Raw genomic sequence first — 19065 nt, forward strand, 5'->3', positions numbered from 1 at the left:
TATAGGACACCTAAAATTGTATCCTCTGCAGTATCCCTGTCACTCCACTACCCGAACTTGTTTTCATCAGAGACTGGGGATGTAAGTGAGTACTTGAGTAGTTGACTATTAGATAAACCTAGGCTTATCAGGTAGCCGAATCGACTATTTGCTCTCCCGCCCCCCCTTGTATCAGCAAGTATATAAATATTACATTTTATTCCATAATATAGTACATCACACCATACTTTCCTATATCACGACAGTACATCGCACAATATCAGAGGCAGCGGGGGCGGGGGGCGCGGGGGAGGAAAGGAGCTGGTACTAGGGAGAGAGCGCTTAAAAGCCAGTACCCCAGCACCATTTCCACAGTGCCGCCTCCCCCTGCCCTTGCTGCTGCCTTTATCAGAGGCAACAACGCAGGGACGAGGCTGCGATGAACCAGCCTCTGCCTTCAACAGGCTCAGACTTGCCATGGGCAGAGGCTGCTCTAGCAGCAGTCCATGTCTGCAGGGAGGGCCAGTGGGGAGCTGTGCCCTTCATGGACAGAGGCTGCTGCCACAAAGCAGCCCCTTCTCTGCAGCGGCCAGGAGAGGCTGCTCCAATAGCAGCCTCTGTCTGTGGGGAGTCCTAGCTCCCCAGTGAGACCCCCTGTAGACAGGGGCTGCTGACCCCAGTGCAAACTGAGACTGACCAATCCTGGCTCAGTCCCGGTTTGCACTGAGTCCAGGACCTATCCCCACTGCACCTCTGTAGTTTAAATGTAGTTGGAACTGGGTTGCCTGCATGCCTGGCTCTTAATACATTTAAACTACAGAGCTGCAGCAGGGGTAACTCCTGGACCCAGCGCGAGCCGGGACTGAGGAAGCCTTCCCTTACTGGTTAATTGCGTACTAGAAATTTGTATTGACTACACGATTAGTGGCTCACCCATCTCTTAACATCCTTATCAGAGACTGTCAAATACGTGTTGTCATGTGCAGTCACTAAAGGCAAGGGACCCAAATTCAGTTCCTTTTGTGACAGACCTAAGCCAGCAGCCTGCCACACTCTGGTGGAAGGCATGTGTACAGGGCACTGAATGAGTGATTTTCTCTTTCCAGAATAAACTACCAAAGCCTGCTGCAATAAAATGAAGGCAGGAAAAACACTTGGGATTAATTAACTAGATTGCTCTCTCAGGCAAGTCACTCAACACCTGTAGCCAATTACAGCAAGTGGAATTGCTTTAAAAGGCCTCCTCTAGGTAAGGAGAGGGGGAAGACAAAGTGTGACAGACCAGAAGGAGAAACAGGAGGAGTAAGATAAAAGTTGTGTGTGAGCTGGTTAACAAGTGCCAGAGGGAGACATTTTGGAGGGGTTGTTTGGGAAAGTGGCCCAGGGATAAAGCTGCCAAGATGGAAGGAAAAACAATCTTGACTGCTGCTGCTGCTACTTTAGGAGCCCTGGGCCGGAACTCAGAGTAGTGGGTGGGCCCGGGTTCCCCCCAAACCTTACTACTTGAGACAGGTTCTGTGTTGGCATGGGGGGAAACCAGGACTATCAGGGTGTTTTCACCCCAAAACTATGGACTAGCCTATGAGGAGTATGGCTCACTAAGCTGTGGACCTAGCCTCCTGTAAAGGGAAAGGGGTTGCGTATAGGACCACGGCAAGTCTCTGAGGCTAATATTATTCACCAGTAGCGCAAGACCTAGGGGGCACAGCCAGAACTTTGCCACAATATACAAACCAGAGATCATGACACAGAATTCTAATAGTTGTATATTTACCTGAAAGGAAGATAACATATATTTCCAGCCAATAAGAGCCTGTACACATCTTCAGGTGATACTCTTAAGTATATTATCTATTTTTGGAAGAAAGAAAGAAAATATTTTAATGGTAATTTTAAACTACCTATTAATTCCAATCAATATTAACAGTAAAACATTAAACTAAATAATATGAAAAAAACATATGTTGAATACTATCTTTTTTCCTACAAGCATGGCATCAAGAACAAAAGAATATAAGCAAACAATGTGGTGGACAGAAGCAAAGCATATACTACGTAACATACTGTACTGGCCAATACCAATGTCAGAGTATGAATCAAAACACTCTCTGTATAGACATTATCAGGATTTGAGTTGAGTTTCAGATCCCAAAAATGCTTTTCTGATGCTATTGTATTAAATAGGATATTTGTGCTGTAATTCTCTATAACACATTATTCATGGACAATTCTGTACAAACTTTAAAGTGACTAAAATTTAAAAGGAAATACAAGAGCATATAAAATTTTAGAGCACTAAAGCAATAAAGCAATGCATCTGCAAAGTTGCATATCTACTCATGAGACATTCTGTACATTAATAAGAGGGAACGATGACCTTTCTAAAGTTGGAGCTGTAGATCACCACATTATTCCAAATCTTGCACCACCTTCACTGTACTACCTGAACAAACACTGGGTTAAGCAGTGCCCGTTAATTAAATCCAAATGCCACACACAAAAAGCATACCAGCCTATAATTTAATAGAAGGTAAGAAAAATATGGCTTGTACTAAGTACTCACAATATTTTATTGTTAAAAAGAAAACAGGAAAGGGTGCCAATATCACAAATTCACAGTTCCTTATAGGTTGTTTAAAAAAAAAAAAAAGGAGCTGTCTGGACCTAGAGATTGATCCCACTGTGAACAACAGGTTCTCTTGCCCAGTACTAAACATTTTTTTTTATAAATTACTCATCTTTTCTGTAAGTGTGCTGAAAACAACTCTATACTAGCTATTACACCATTTTCAGCACTGGTTAAAGGGTAGTTACTGTTGACAGGAGTTGTCAGAAACAGATCAGTTTTGAACTGTAAGATGAGGCCAGAGAGTTTACAGTAGTCATTGTGATAAAATATTTACCATCTCTCATTAGAACCAGTTTCATATGGACTACACATTGTTATTTTACAGAAGTATAAATCTGAAATGTTTAAACTGTTAAGGGATCATGTTTTTTATCTTTTAAAATGCTAAATTCCTTCCAAGTCTTTGTCAATAGTACATATTAAACAAACATTAAACTAAGTACTTTAAAATAATTCCAATTAGACAAAACAAAACAAAAAACAACATATCTACTTTTCCCAAGATTTCGTTTGTTTTTAGATAGTAATAAAGTATCTACGTAAATATTTCCCTCATCATTTAAGACTTTTTTTTCTTAGGCATTTTTTAAAAGCTGGTATTGCCTTGTAATTACAGTTACACAGTGGAAAAGCCAGATCTGAAGTTTAATAAAATCATGGTTGTTGGGAACTATGTTGGTAAGAAAGTGGGAAATATTTCCAAAAAAATCATAATAATGATGTAACACAAATTAACATCAAATAAAGTGGTGACTTATTTTTTTCCTCTAGCAAGGAGAACAGGAAAACATTTAACAAACAAAAATATTTTTAAAACAGGTACAAATTTTAGTTTACTTTTGGTCATTTAAATGTTCTAAATATCTCCAAAAATTGCCCTTTTTTTACTCAAACAAACATCCAGGGACAAGGATGATGCTAAAATTAAGTAGCATATATTGTTTGAGGATTATTCCTCAGAAGTCCATGCAGTTAGCATTCCCACGATGATATAGTTTAACACCATAATTATCAGTTACATGGTTTTCATATATAAATTATATTCCAAGAACAGTCAAGCCTGCTTTGATAAATGGACAAGACAAATCCAGCAGCACTACAATACAGGTTATTCTCAACCTGTAACAGTGCCAAAAGACATACACAGCCTTCCACAATCAACTTTACTAGGAAAACAAGATTCTTTCCCCATAAGGATAGCAACTAGAGGTAAATAAACAGTAAGGGTACGTCTATACTTGCACCCTAGTTCGAACTAGGGATGCAAATGTAGGTGACCAAAATTGCTAATGAAGTGGGGATTTAAATATCCCACGCTTCATTAGCATGATCTAGTCGGAGAGTTTCGAAACAGCTGTTGAGCGGAGTAATGCTCCGGCGAGATCATGCTAATGAAGCGCGGGACATTTAAATCCCCGCTTCATTGACTATTTTGAATGCCTACATTTGCATCTCTAGTTCGAACTAGGGTGCAAGTGTAGACATACCCTAAGTGCCTACACGAGCGCTTAGTCTACACTAAAAGAATAGAGATGCAATTTATATCAACTGCCTTCCTAGCATAGATGCAGCTAATAATGGCAAAAGATTACAGTTGCTCAAATAAAATAAACTATACTGCCAAAACACATGTTTTTGCCAGTATATAAGTGTTATTTAATAGCAAACCAACTACCCAACCAACCAATCAACCAATGACATTCCTCAACAACATTATGCTGGCAAGAGTTTTAGATGGAGACCTCATCTGAGCAGTAAAAACGGTTATAACACAATTTTAAACACACAAATTGTTAACATACAATCTTAACGCTCAGCATACAGACAATGACAGAATTTTTTTAAAATTATGTCAGTGACTATTACTTTCAGCCTAGCAATCCTTAACTACACTAAAGGCTGACATGTCTGTACACTGTAACTAGAGATGTAAAATTTTGTTATTTTGCTAATCGAATAGTCTATGCGGGGGCTTCCACCTTTGAAGTGTAGTAACAGCCCCAGGGCTGTTGCTACACTTCAAAGCTGAAAGCACTGTGGGGAGCATGGGACCAACGGGAGACACAAGCAGTCCCTGGCTGACCCTGTGCTCCCCACAGCGTTTCAAAGCGGCAGCGCCGCATGAAGTCCAGGGTCAGCTGGGGATTCTGTGTCCCCAGCTGATCCTGGACTTCACATGGCACTGCCACTTTGAAATGCCACAGGGAGCCTATTGTCAGTCTCCACGTGGTTTTTCAAAGCAGCAGTGCCGCGTGGAGCCCAGGGTCAGTGGGGGAATCCCCAGCTGACCCTGGGCTCCACATGATGCTGCCACTTTGCAATGCCACTTTGACAATGCAGCGTGCAGCCCGAGCTCCCAACTGGCCCCAGGCTGCATGCGGCATTTCAAAGTGGCGATGCCATGTGGAGCCTGGGGTCTGGCCCCAGGCTCCATGTGACACTGCAGCTTTGATGAGCCCCCTCCTCCTCTCCACCATTGCTGCCTCTTTCCAACAGAAGCAGCAGGTGGGAGGAGGGGAGTGACTAGTCTGTCAACTACCTGATAAGCATTTCCTTATTAGATAGTCGACTAGTCGTTCACATCCCTAACTGTAACAGTGTGTCATATTAGAGCAGAGACAAGTCCTTAAGATTCAGTCAGCACACAACAGAGTCACTATAGAAGGAACAAAATGCAGGACAATGTAGCACTTTAAAGACTAACAAGATGGTTTATTAGATGATGAGCTTTCGTGGGCCAGACCCATTTCCTCAGATCAAATAGTGGAAGAAAATAGTCACAACCATATATACCAAAGGATACAATTAAAAAAAATGAACACATATGAAAAGGACAAATCACATTTCATTTGTCCTTTTCATATGTGTTCATTTTTTTTAATTGTATCCTTTGGTATATATGGTTGTGACTATTTTCTTCCACTATTTGATCTGAGGAAGTGGGTCTGGCCCACGAAAGCTCATCATCTAATAAACCATCTTGTTAGTCTTTAAAGTGCTACATTGTCCTGCATTTTGCTTCAGCTACCACAGACTAACACGGCTACATTTCTATCACTATAGAAGGAAGTGTCACAGAACAGTGAGGTTTTTTTCAGAACTTGTGCATATAGGGAACAATCTTGATGAACTTCACTTAGGAGAAGGGAGAATGTTCAAGATGCAAGAGAAGACACATAAGATGACAAATACTGAATAAGGAGTTACATGGACCTAGCAATAGAGAGGGACTTGAATAGATTTTGAGTACAGGATATGAAGAATAGGTGTGATGTTATGGAGGGATGCTTTAGAAAAAATGAAGAGTAGCTTAGTCTACTATTGACTATCCTGATGTAAAGGCTAAGTATCAAATCCAGACTGGCAGGTGTTTTTGAACAGCCCCCAAAATCTTGATTAGCTTGTTATCATATCTGGGCTCTGAACATTGACTATACCTTGACCAAGACATTTGGACTTTAACATACAACAATTGATTATTTCTGTTTTACACTGTAGACTGGATGTGGCCCTGGCATTCCTGGATCCGGCCCCCAAGGCTTAGGGTCCCAGGCTCTAGTATGAGAGGCAAATGTGAGGAGTGTCTTTCTCCTCAGTCAAGGTCCACATCAGTGAGGTTTTTTTTTTGGGGGGGGGGGGGCAGGGGAGAGAGAGAGAGAGAGAGAGAGAGAGAGAGAGAGAGAGAAGAGCTTCACTTGTTTGTGGCCCTCTACTGATTTTTCTGTGGGTCAGTGGCCTCTCCCCATCCCTGCTATAGATGGAAGGTTAAAAAGAGATTCTATACATATAAAACCAGAAAAAACAAACAACACTTTGCACTTACACAACAGAGGAGGTTATAGTAGCCACGGTGAAGAAACATATAGACTAGTGCCTTGCCAGTGCAGATTTCAGCTAATGGTCAAATTATAGAAATACTTTGGAGCAATCAGCAATGAGATCTGATAACGACTAGATGGGAAGAGAAGTAAAATACAGACAAAGATTATACTGAATTTATTGTGAGCTTGAAGTACAGGTAGAATGGTATTCAAACAATGACTAAGGAAGAGGAAGGGTTTAAGGAAGATAAACTTAGTTCTGTCACTAAATTTAATATAAGGGAACACTCAAAGGAAAATCTTGGACACGCAAGCAAACATGCTAGACTAAACCAGAGGATGAAAGGTGTGGATAGCAAAATTGGTTTGTCAATAGCTGGCAAGGAGCAATTGACTCAAACTATGTGAATAAGCAGAGTGAAGAAAAGGCAAAAGAAAAGGCCAAAGTATGATGACAACAAGGTGAGGGGAGGAGAGAAAGGCAAAGCTGCATACCAAAAGGAACACTGAAGAAGAGTTTGAGGACATGATCTAACGAAACATGGGCTGTGTCTAGACTGCATCCCTTTTCCATAAAAGGGATGCAAATTAGACATCGCAATTGCAAATGAAGCGGGGATTTAAATCCCCCCCGCTTCATTTGCATAAAAATGGCTGCCGCTTTTTTCCGGCTCGGAGCTTTGCCGGAAAAAAGCGCCAGTCTAGACGCGGATCTTTCGGAAAATAAAGCCTTTTCCAAAAGATCCCTTATCCCTCTTAAAATACACTTAAAATACACTGCTTCTGTCAGTAGTTGAGAGGATTAACCGATAAGCCTAGGCTTATCAGTTAATCTAATCGACTATACATTCACATCCCTAGTTCAAACCACAATCCAATTATTAAATACAGGTTTCATGGAATTAGCAATATGACAAAGAGATGGGACAAAAGATGAATAACGTCATGTGAAAGGAAGTTCATCTGAAGGAGGCATCCTAAAGTTTGATATACAGTGTTAACCAAGATGAATTTTACCTCATTCCGTAGTGTCACCATCCAAGTTATTTTACATTGTTACTTTGCCTCTTACAGAAGAATGGTTTATTTAAATCTAATTCAAAACACTTAAAATTTCAACAAACCAACTCTGTATTCTAGTGATATACTACACTTTTATAGTATATGAAATGAAAGTGTTCAAAGTACTTTGAACATTCAAACTTCACCTCCATTCTCTCCCCAACCCACCAAAATTCCTTAATTTAAAAATCTGTATAAGATAGTAGGTTAATCATACCATTTACAAAACTCAAGCAAATAATGAAATATGCTTTTGGAAAGTGTAAGATGTATTATGTCATCATGATAATTGCTTTAACACTTACCCAAAATAATAATTCTAACAGCTGTAAAATGCAAATGAAAACGTCAACCCCCTTCTGAACATAAAATCTACAGTACAGATATAGCATATTGATCAGCCTCAGATGCAAGTCAACATTGATGCGTATATTTTAGGATAAATATTGAACAGTTTTAGAACACAGGTGTTTGCTGTACCTCAATATATACACACAAAAAAGATTCTCAACAGCTGATAGATTAACTGATATTTTCTACTTAATAATGTGCCTTATGATTAAATATTTAGATTGAAGAATCAAGATAAAAATAAATCAAATTAACCTAAAGATCAAAAAGTAACATTTGTCGTGTTGTAAAGAAACACATAGGTGCCCCTGAAATATAAATTATTTTTTAAAATTAAAGTGGATCAAAATAGGCTCACAGGTAGAGCAACCCTGATCTCTAAAAAACTACCTCAGAGTTCATCTTTAAAAAGGAAGAACCTTAAAAAGCCTTGCAAGTGAGGAGGGAAGATAGCCGAAGAAAGCCATTAGGTGCAGAGAGTAAAATCTAGTGAGGACAATCTAGAAGGGCACACTGCCTTAAGCCCAAGCACATTCCATGCAACCTTACTTCTACCAAAGAAGGGGGGACAATCAGTAAGTACAAAAGGAGTAAACTTCAAGACTACTGGAAGGACCTGGTAAGGAGAGATGGGAGATTAAATTGCCACTGTGAATGCTAATTATGGTAAAAGTTTTTATACAATTTTTTAAAGTAAGTCAGAGAGGGAAATGTTGTAAAGGACAAATTCTGAAGGAAAAAGTCAAGACCCAAGGCAGCTTTTGCTTAAATGAAGGCCAGATAATGAAGTCTTATACTTCCTTCCTCCAAAAATACACTACTGCCAACTTCTTTCAACATACACCTCCTATAGCCTTAGCCAAAGGTTAATCACTATGCAACCACTAAAAAAAGAGGAGCAGAGCATGGAGCATCACAAATAGAGGGGCTATCGCTTTGATAGTTCCCTCCTTCTCTCCAAAATACTGTCTCTCTTAGGTGTGGCATTTTCAAACTGAGATAGCAAAAACAGCACTATGGATCAGAATGGGTGAAGGAAACTCTGCTTACCCTGAAGAAAGAAGATGAGAAAATAGACAAAGTACAGAGATGAGTCCTGTAGATGAGTTCTTGGGGCGGTACCCATGGAGGGTTGCCCTCCAAGTACATAATTTGTGCCAAGCCTGAGAAAAGAAACACTGTTACTAAGTTAATGCAGCAAAGGGAGTCAGGAGTTGAGAAGGAGATGCTCTGAACCCACAAGGTTAAAATTGGTATATCTTGAGTATAGACACAACAAAGATAGAAAAAGGAGGCTCTCTCCAGCCACATCTAAGTCCTGGTGAAGATCAAAAGAAGCCCTTATAGAGATTATCTCAAAGAATCTTTGCTTGGTAGTACAATAAGGCCTAAATAATGTAGACAGTTTCCAAGCAAAGACAATTCTGCCTTGGGGAGACATCGACATTAGCTGTTTTGTTCTAAAGTAATTAAATCAAATACTTTTAGCCCCCAGATTGCGTGTTTCCATAAGATACATGATCTGCGCTGCTGATCATATTAGGGATACCCCAATCTTGTATGGTCAGAAGCTTGTATCAATGTTGGTGTATTCAAACAAGTTAAAGGAAAATTTATCAGACTCTGTAGTGTCACAATGTGCAGTGAAGGACCAGAAATGAAAAGGATTAAGATTCCAAATCACTGAGTAAATGTAGTAGTATAAACACACTTACATTTTGTTACAGATTTGGAATCTTAGACGTGTTTGTTAAAAACAAATATTTAGCTATTTTAAGATTGAAAAGCCCCTGTTGCTTTAGAGGCCTAGCTGGCACATAAGGCATACCTGGAAGAAATCAGTAGATATAAAAAGAAATGTTTAGGCTGGATGCCCCATTCGGAAACTGTCTTCACTGAAGGGGGGAGAGGGGAGGACTGTTAAATGAGACAGGAAAGACGTTAAAAAAACATAACCATTAAGTAAGGAAAGCCTTTGCTCAAACCAAATAACTGACCTCAATCTCTTAGCCTCACAACATGAGGACTTGCATAATTGCTTCAGAAAGTCAGGAGCAGCATAGGTCACCACCCCAAATGACAAATGTAGCAACAGTATGCCATGTTTTGCTCAAGTGGAAGTTGTAAGGCTTACACAATGCAACAAAGTATTGATTGTTGCAATTTTAAGGACAAACGTTTCAAAGCAAGAGGCTTTCAAGTTAATACAGGTTGGACCTCCCTGGTCTGGCACCCTTGGGACCTGAATGAGGGATTTTTCCCTACCGGGGGGGGAGGGGTCGTTTCTGGCCTCCCGACACACTAGCCTCCCGGCTGTCTCCTCATCTCCTGCTGACCCTGCTGCCCTGCAGACCCCGCTGGGCAGCCATCGTAGCCATGGCTCTAGGTCCTGCTGGGCAGCCATGCACAGGGCACTGGGGCTTCAGGACCCGCCAGGCAGCCACGCACACCAGATCCCTGCCTCACCAAGCTACGTAGCTCCCAGCCTCACCAGGAAGCCTCATCTGAGTCTCCCAACTCCACTGGGCAGTAGGAATGTAGGCAACTAATCGACTCTCCGACAAGCAAAAGCAACTAATCAACTAGTCGCCTATCCGACAAAAGTTTCAGACAGTCAACACACTAGCCTACTAGTCGCTTCCCTCCCCTTGCTGCCTCTATCACAAGCTCCATGCAGTGCTTCTGCTTTGAAATCTACAAGAGCTCCAGCGGAGGCTTTCGTGCACTTCAAAGTTGGAATGTGGCATGGAGCCTGGAGTCAGTAGGGGACACCCTGCTGGCCCCTCCATGCAGCATTTCCTTTTTTGAAATATACAAGAGCCCCAGTGACTCCCTGCTGGCCCCAGGCTTCATACAGTATTTCAATCTTCGAAATGCACAAGAGCCCTGTTGGGGCTCTTGTACATTTCAAAGGCAGAACGCGCTAGCCCTTACTGACTATTGGGAATCCCATCGACTATTCAATTAGTTAATTAATTGAAATTTAACATCCCTATTGGGCAGGCCTGTTGCCACGCGCTGTCAGCGGGCTCATTGTGAGCAACTCACTGCCTTGCCCAGCCCTGCAGGGATTCATGCCACTGGCCCTCCACTGGGACTCTCTGGCCCTGCAACATCCATGCCGGGCCATGGATGTTGCCAGACCAGAGAATCCCAGTTAAGAGATTTTCAACCTGTACTCAATGGTCACTATTTATTGTTTTTAGGCAGGTAGACTCTGAGTTAGGGATTTAAAATCCCATTTCATCAGCTAACCAGTTAAACATTGTTTAACCACTTAAACGGCAGTGGGCAGGAGCCACTCCAGCCCAGCTGGGCCACTGGTTAACAATTCACAACTCCCTACTCTGAGTAGTTTTATATTTATTGCATTATGAACTTGGGTTAGCATCTCAAGTTTTATTCAGTTTTCTGTGTGTTAAGAAACAGTTAAAAAAAAGCCAGTGGTAATACCATTCTCTAAAATAGGAAAATCTTTGTGTAATAATTTTTATTTAGCATATCTGCAGATATATGGCTTAACTTAAAAAGAGATTACTTAAAATTAAACACATGCAAGCGTGATCATTCCCTTAAAGTCTTAAAATTGGCCCTAAAATGTTCTTCACAACCCTCTCAGAGGCAACATTTTAAAAATCCTAGTTACAAGAGCTCAGTGAGCCACAAATGAACCCCTCCGTGCTCCCTACACTGGCAACAGGATGTGAGTGTAAGTGTTCTATTGGATAGAGATAAGGTACATATTTTACTGAACCAATTTGTGTTGGTGGAAGAGACAAGATGCAGAGCTCTTCAGTTCATTCAATCCTAGTCTTCTGAACTGGCAAAAAATTATAAGAACTTTGATCTCTCTCAAAGAATGAAAAAAATATTTTCATTTCTGTATTTTTAAGAACAGACTTATTTAACAGCAAATTGGTGTAACAATTTAACACATTTGAGTTTGTGTTCTTCTCCATTACATTACAGTAAAATCACAGCACAATTCATTTAACTATTGATTTCTGATGACTTTCTCCCCTAATTTCACCTTCATCCCACTGAAGCTCCTCATTTCTTCACTCTTCAGTGTGGCCAACACATCTCCAGAACTAGAACAGAAGCGGATTGTAGAAATAAGATCCCTTCAGGCACCTAATACCACTCAACTGATAGAAGTCAAAATGTCACGAGGAACTCTCAAACTAGACAGTCATAGAATCATAGAATACTAGGACTGGAAGGGACCTCGAGAGGTCATCAAGTCCAGTCCCCTGCCCTCATGGCAGGACCAAATTCTGTCTAGACCATTCCTGATAGACATTTATCTAACCTATTCTTAAATATCTCCAGAGATGGGGATTCCACAACCTCCCTGGGCAATTTATTCCAGTGTTTAACTACCCTGACAGTTAGACATGAAAGACTGGAAGCAAAAAAATATAGGTTGAACCTCTCTAGTCTGGCACCCTCGGGACCTGACCATTGCTGAACCAGATAATTTGCAAAACCAGGGGAAGTCAGTATTGTCTAGAAGCATTATCAGCATTGTCATTGCTTATAAGGCTCTCAGAAGACATTTAGTGCACATCTACACAGCACGGCTAAAGCCAAAATAAGGTACGCAACTTGAGCTACATCAACTGCATAGCTTAAGTCGAAATTGCTTATTTCAGCTTTTGGCACTGTCTACACAGCAGGAAGTCCAAGAAAGAGCACTCTTTCTCAGCCTTTCCTTACTCCTGGTAAAATGAGGGTTACAGGAGTCGGCATAAGAAGTCCTCCAGCTTGACATTATGTTGAAAGTAGTGTAGACATGGAGTATGTTATTTTGGAATAATGTCAATTATTCCGATATAATGCTGCTGTGAAGACGTAGCCTTAGGGGTAAATTAGAATTAAACAACAGTACTGAGAACCAGGAATGGTGGCTGTAAACAAACTTTATGGAACTGCAGAAAACTTGGCCACCACCATGATAAGTGGACATCAGGCTAACTAAAATCATGCTGGATCACAGATGTTGCCAGATCAGAGTGCCAGAATAGAAAGGTTTAACCTGCAGAAACTAAACCCAGATCTTCAACATAGCACTGAAGGGCCTTTCTGATAGGCCAATAGGATGGATAACTTTAATATATATACAAACAAATTTTGCGTTCATTCCATTTACACTTCCCTGCACTGAGATTTAGAGAATTTTGATCAACAATAGAATATACTCTTCACTACCGGGGGCAAGCCCTTCTACATTATTCTAAGAATGGGGAGTAGTTATTTAAACCCATATAAGTTTAACTCAAACACATACCTGGTTAAATACATGTATTTCCCTAACAAGATAAAAATCAGCACAAAATATTTTATAACTGTTTGAATATACATGTATATTCCCCAGGCTGCACTGCTCAGAGGAGGGATCTTGGGGGAAGAGGAGGAGCGCAGAAGTAGGATGGGGCAGGGTCTGGGGCCGAGAAGGGATTGTGCCAGCCATCCCCGAGTCCAGGGATGGCGCAGGAAGGAATCATCTAGGAAGTGATGGTAAGGTGGCCAGTGCCCCCCATATCACTCCTCAGCAGTTGCCCCGCCCTCTTTCAATCCACAAATCTAGCTCTCAATGGAAGATCTTCTATGGGGGTGATGAGTGAGGAGGTATCTTCAGAGATAGTATTCTCTTCACTAGTTGCTCTTAAGGGAATTCTGCACCACTGCACATGTACAGAATGCACATTCCCCACAGATTTTTTTTCTTTGCTGAAAATACATTCTGCATCTACCTTTTGCCCACCAGGAGCTACTGTGGCACCCAAACAGGACAGCCAGCTCACTGGCAGTAACAGTCAACAGGGAGGAGAGGCTGAGTTCCTCACAGCACCCTTCCTGCAGAGCTAAGTGAGAAAGCATAGGATATGTGGGACGGGAAGGGGAAAAAGTGGGGCACACGGAGCTGCTGGGACATCACAGAGGCTAGTGCAGGAGCAGAATGGAGCAGGGACTGAATAGGAGTGGCGATTAAGGTGGCTGAATGATCATGCAGGGACACATGCAGATGGGAGGAGATGTGCCTGACTGAATGAGAAAAACTAGGGATCAGCCAGGGTCTGCACAGAAGAGGCTCCATAATTCTCTAATAGTCTCTCCCATCCCCCAAAAACCTATTTTGTACCTCTCCCATCCAGACCTTTCAGGTTTATACTCCAGGCTCCTTTCTAGCAATTTCTTCCCTATTGTTCAGCTCCTCCATTACCTCTGATTCTCCTAAGCTTTTGTACTGTTTGAGAGGTGCAGGAAATATGTTTCTGTATTATAGTTTAAATGAATAATTACTAAAAGGTACATATTAATATGCCTACTGAGGAATTTATTTGTCAAAAAAACCTACATTTCCCAAATCTCTTTTATTATCTATGGGTATGTCTACACTACCCTCCTAGTTCGAACTAGGAGGGTAATGTAGGCATACCACACTTGCAAATGAAGCCCGGGATTTGAATTTCCCGGGCTTCATTTGCATAAGCGGGGAGCCGCCATTTTTAAAACCCCGCTGGTTCGAACCCCGTGCAGCGCGGCTACATGGGGCACAAACTAGGTAGTTCGAACTAGGAAGCCTAGTTTGAACTACCTAGTTCGTGCCCCGTGTAGCCGCGCTGCACGGGGTTCGAACCAGCGGGGTTTTAAAAATGGCGGCTCCCCGCTTATGCAAATGAAGCCCGGGAAATTCAAATCCCGGGCTTCGTTTGCAAGTGCGGTATGCCTACATTACCCCACTAGTTCGAACTAGCGGGGTAGTGTAGACATACCCTCTATTATTACTGACATATTTGTTGGCAGGTATTTTGAAATAGTTTATCAAAAACTAGTGTCATTATATTGTGTTAGTTTGACAAATAAAACATGTAGCATTTTAAAATATTGTTTGTAGATTTTTTTAAAAAAAATTTGGTGCAGAATTCTATCAGGAATAAAGTGATCTTCCCACCTGTATCTACCTGGGAGGAGAAAAATACAGCCTTATATATTTATGAAGTTTTATATAAACAGTCCATTCCAACTGTGTGTTCCAGTGTATTGTGTCATGGCAGAAAAATCAGATGGATGATCAGAAGCAGGATTTTTAAGGTTAATTTAAAAAAAATTAATTTTCTACAAGTTACTGAATTTCTGCACTACCGATTATTATTATTTCTGCATTTTGGGTGCTTCACAGGATGACTGGCTATGTTGATGTGTAGCACTACACACAAGACAAAAAAAAAAAAAAAAAAGAGAGAAGAAAGGAATGTACTATAATGAAAACAGTACCAATTTTTTTGCCTACAGAGTACTCAAAAATACTTCTAAAGATTTGTTTTGTTTTAATCTTAAAAACTGTAACTGGTCAGGTACTGTACTTTAGTATCTTAACTCCTAACAATTACACTGAAGCAAGATACGTTACATGTTTCCGTTTGGTTTCAGAATAGTATAATGAGAACATAACATTTCTAAACATTGAGAGGTTTTAGTTAAAAAAAAAAAAGTCACATTTATAAATGAATCTTTTGGACATAAGTACAGCAGACAGGCAACGGGAAAACCCTGGAGAGCAGGAAACAGACTTTACTCCTTAACACAAACCAGCAGCAAGGAGACATTCAGAAATGCAGGAGTTTAATAGCCCTACTCTGTACTTAAGGGTGAATGACTTAGGGCTGTCTGAACTCTAAACCCCCACTCTAGTCACCAGTAAGATGGAGAGCCCAGGTCCTTCAACCCATTCTTTATTTTTAGAGACTGCTCATAGAGAAATGAAAAAGTCAAGTGCAGTCAACATGCAACACAAGTCAAATACCAATGTTAATGAACTACAGTCTGTTGCCTCTTTACTTTTCAAACATTCTTCATTTTAGACATGCACTACACATTTCTGAAGCTCCTGCTACACATTTAGTCTTTCAGAGACTGAGCAATATAAACTTACTTAATTAGCTATTAGCTTTTTCCCTACATGGCCAACCACCTGACGTAGTGTATCTTCAGGTACAGTACTCTCTTTACACCTCCCTCTACCTCCTTGGATATTGTATCTATTGTGAGCAGTCCATATGCTATCTTCTTTCTTCCCCTAAATTCCATCTGTGGCCTGAGTCAGGAAATGAATAGGCTGGAGAAGATTCATTTCCCAATATATAAACTCAAAAATAAAACATTTGGTGTATTTAGCCTTTACAAAAGGATGCATCGTCATAAGATATCAAGAATTAGCCAATTTTCCTTTAAAAAAAAAAACCCGTGAACAAACAATAGGTGATTTTCCAAAAACACCTAAACAACTTTTACAAAAAAACAAAACAAAAAAAACCACACACACACACACACACCAACCACAACACACAACAACAAAACCCACCAAACAAACAAAAACCAACCCACTGTGAAAAGCAACACCAAGAAAGCAAATTCTTATCCCTCTCCAGCACCACTTTTTTAAGAGGGGAAGATATCTTTCTTCATAGTTTAAGGACTGCATATAGGAGAATGATTAAAACACAAAACTTAGTAAGTCCATTTAAATAAAAAGTTAAATACTTACTGCGTAAGAGCCTATGAGGAATGCAGCATTTGCTTGCTTTTTCTGATCAAAGCCAGTATAATGAATTATTTTCTTCCTTATCAATGTAAATGACTGTATCAAGAAATGAACAACAGTGTTATAATTTGGCAATTTGAACTTATAACTGTATAGCCTTATAAAAAATAATTTTGAAATCACTGCAGCAGAACCACCACCAAACAGTATTTGACCTCACTGGAAATAAGATTTCCAAAATTAATTCCAATGGTGGCAATGCCTTTCTGGTGAATATACAATCAAGTGTGTTATTCCATTTTCAATCCTGAGAAATGCTCAGAATCCATACAGGATCAGGGCTTTAGTATACTGGTTGATAAGAAAGCATCAAATCTGTTGAAAATCCAGTTTCACTGAACCCATGTTAAGCCATTCTAAATGAGAGTGACAGAGTGAATGAATGTGGGTATTTTTTTTCTTCTTTACACAAATATGAAATAATTTTTATTATGAAAATAGTAATTTTATAATGAAAGAAAATGATACCACATTCTTTTTGGTGGTATTTTCTTCAGTTATTTTATGTATTATAATAAATATTAAATGTGACATTGACTCATTAGAAAGTTTGTCGTTATTTTTAAAAAATGTACACAAGTATTTCTCAAAAACTGCAAATCTTAAAACTTAAGTTTCCACAACTGACCTTAAATCTTGCCCTTCATATCTGCCCCAATATCTTCCTCTCTGGTATTTAAATTCCCTCATTACCAGTTCATTTTCATTAGTCCCATCATTATGTAGCATTAATATTGTCTTCTCACAGGTTCCTGGCAACTCACAGTGCCTATTTGAGCTGAAACTCATGCTCAAATTCTGACTGCATCACCACAGGCAGCTGTTGAGAGCCAGAGATGAAGGCAATGGGCTGAAGTCCCAGCTGCCACTAGCAGAGGCTACTGCTCTAATTGCTGCCTCCTCCAGTCATCAGTCCTATATGCTTTGCTGTCAGTGAAGAGGACAGGTGCAATCCATGACGATAGGCAAGGAAAGGGAAGCTGGACCTGGATCGACAGATCCTACTCTCACCAACAATTAGTAACAAAGGTGTGAGCAACAGGCAGTGGGAGAAATGATCCAAGGACTTTGTGTCCTCCCCGTTCCCTTCTCTCCAGTTTGTAGGGAGTAGACCAGGGGTGGGCAACAATTTTTGATAGGGGGTCACTCCAAGACTTTGGAAAGTGGTCAAGGGCCATACTCTTCCATATTAATGGAGGAGGTGTGGGGTCTGGGAGGGAGTTTGGGTGAAGGAGTCAGTTGTGACCTGGGGTAAGGGACTAGGATGCAAGAGGGATTTGGGCTGTGACCTGGGATAGGGGTGCAAGATATGGGAAGGGATATGGGGGGGGGAGGGGAGAAAGAGGGTTTGGATTATGTGGGGTGGAGGGCAGAGAGTTGGAGTGCCAAAGGTAGGCTCTGGCTAGGAGATTTACCCGCTTGACTCCTAGCTAGCAGCCTTCGCAAGTAGACTCCCTGCCTGCCCCAACCCCACATAGGCTCAGGGGCCATCTGATTTTGAATAGCTAGGAGCTTGAGAGGAAGATGCTTTGCAAGCTGTCTGTTGACTGGCCGAATGGATTGTGCTAGGGGTAGGAGCACCATGTGAAGGCTCATAGCTGTTCAAACAAAGCCCCACACAGGAAGTGGGGGGGGGGGGGGGGGGGCAGGCAAGGAGTCTGCCTGGGGCTCCCCGCTGCATTCACAGGCCAGATCCAGCAGCTTTGGTGGGCAGAATCTGGCCCCCAGAAGATATTTTGCCCATGCCTGGAGTAGACTCTTGCCCAATTGCACTCTCTCCTCCTTTGTTTCTCCCATTGCCATGTGAAAGGAAATTGTGTGTGGGCAATATATGGGGACAGGGAAAAGCAGAGGGAGCTGAGCAGAGGTAAACTCTCACTATTTTAATTGCACTTTTTATGGGTTCTCTTAAAGCTCTTTGAGTCTAAAAATTACATTAGATTTATCTTTCATTTAAAAAAAGTTTCTAGAAGATGGAGAAAACCTTGAAAACTATGACCCTTAAAAGCTCAAAACCAGAAAACAAGAATGGACCACCCTAAAAGTACTCATTAAAAGCAAGTAATTTGAGGGAGGGGGGTTGACTCATGATTTTTAAACACCTGGAATTAGTAGTAAGATATCCTGAAGGGAGAGAGGAGTCCAGTGGCAGCATAGCATGAGGTGGGGGTAATGTCCACTGGGCAGCGGGAGCTCCAGGAGGCTTCAAACAATACCATAGGAAGGTATTAGCCCCACCTATCAGCCAAAAAAAGGAAGTCTCCTAATATGTATTCATTGCCAAGTCAGGAATTCCGAAATTAAATCTGCATACACAAATAGGGACAATCCCACCCACTACTTCAAAAATCTGAGAACAAACCATAAATCCAATGCACATTTAAAAAAAAAAAAACTTTTTAAAATGTAGTCACATGAACATTTTCATCTGCCTCCTGGCTTTTGAGCTCGTGGAACAGGCAACTCACTCAAATAAGCCTAACTGAAGTTGTATAACGTATACTGGATTTCTCAGCTGAATGAAGTAAGGGCTACAAGAAGGTTATTTATGGTTAGCAGCCTGAAGCTTCCCTGCATCAGAGTATTTTGGCAAAAATTAAGTCTATCAGTCCTTC

General features: G+C 41.0%; 1 protein-coding gene across 14 annotated transcripts in view; it reads right to left on the reverse strand.

The window, feature by feature from the left end:
* CDC14B (cell division cycle 14B) overlaps positions 1-19065 on the reverse strand; it is a 75399-nt gene that overhangs the window by 37196 nt on the left and 19138 nt on the right. For all 14 annotated transcript variants that reach the window (XM_075931845.1, XM_075931842.1, XM_075931837.1 and 11 more), the window contains 2 exons: positions 16394-16486; positions 1754-1830 (listed from right to left, as the gene is read on the reverse strand). In XM_075931845.1, coding sequence (XP_075787960.1) covers positions 1754-1830; positions 16394-16486 — 170 coding nt within the window. The remainder of the gene's footprint in view (positions 1-1753; positions 1831-16393; positions 16487-19065) is intronic.

The sequence above is a fragment of the Pelodiscus sinensis genome, chromosome 6 (genome assembly GCF_049634645.1).
Source record: "Pelodiscus sinensis isolate JC-2024 chromosome 6, ASM4963464v1, whole genome shotgun sequence".
NCBI classification, from domain to species: domain Eukaryota; kingdom Metazoa; phylum Chordata; order Testudines; family Trionychidae; genus Pelodiscus; species Pelodiscus sinensis.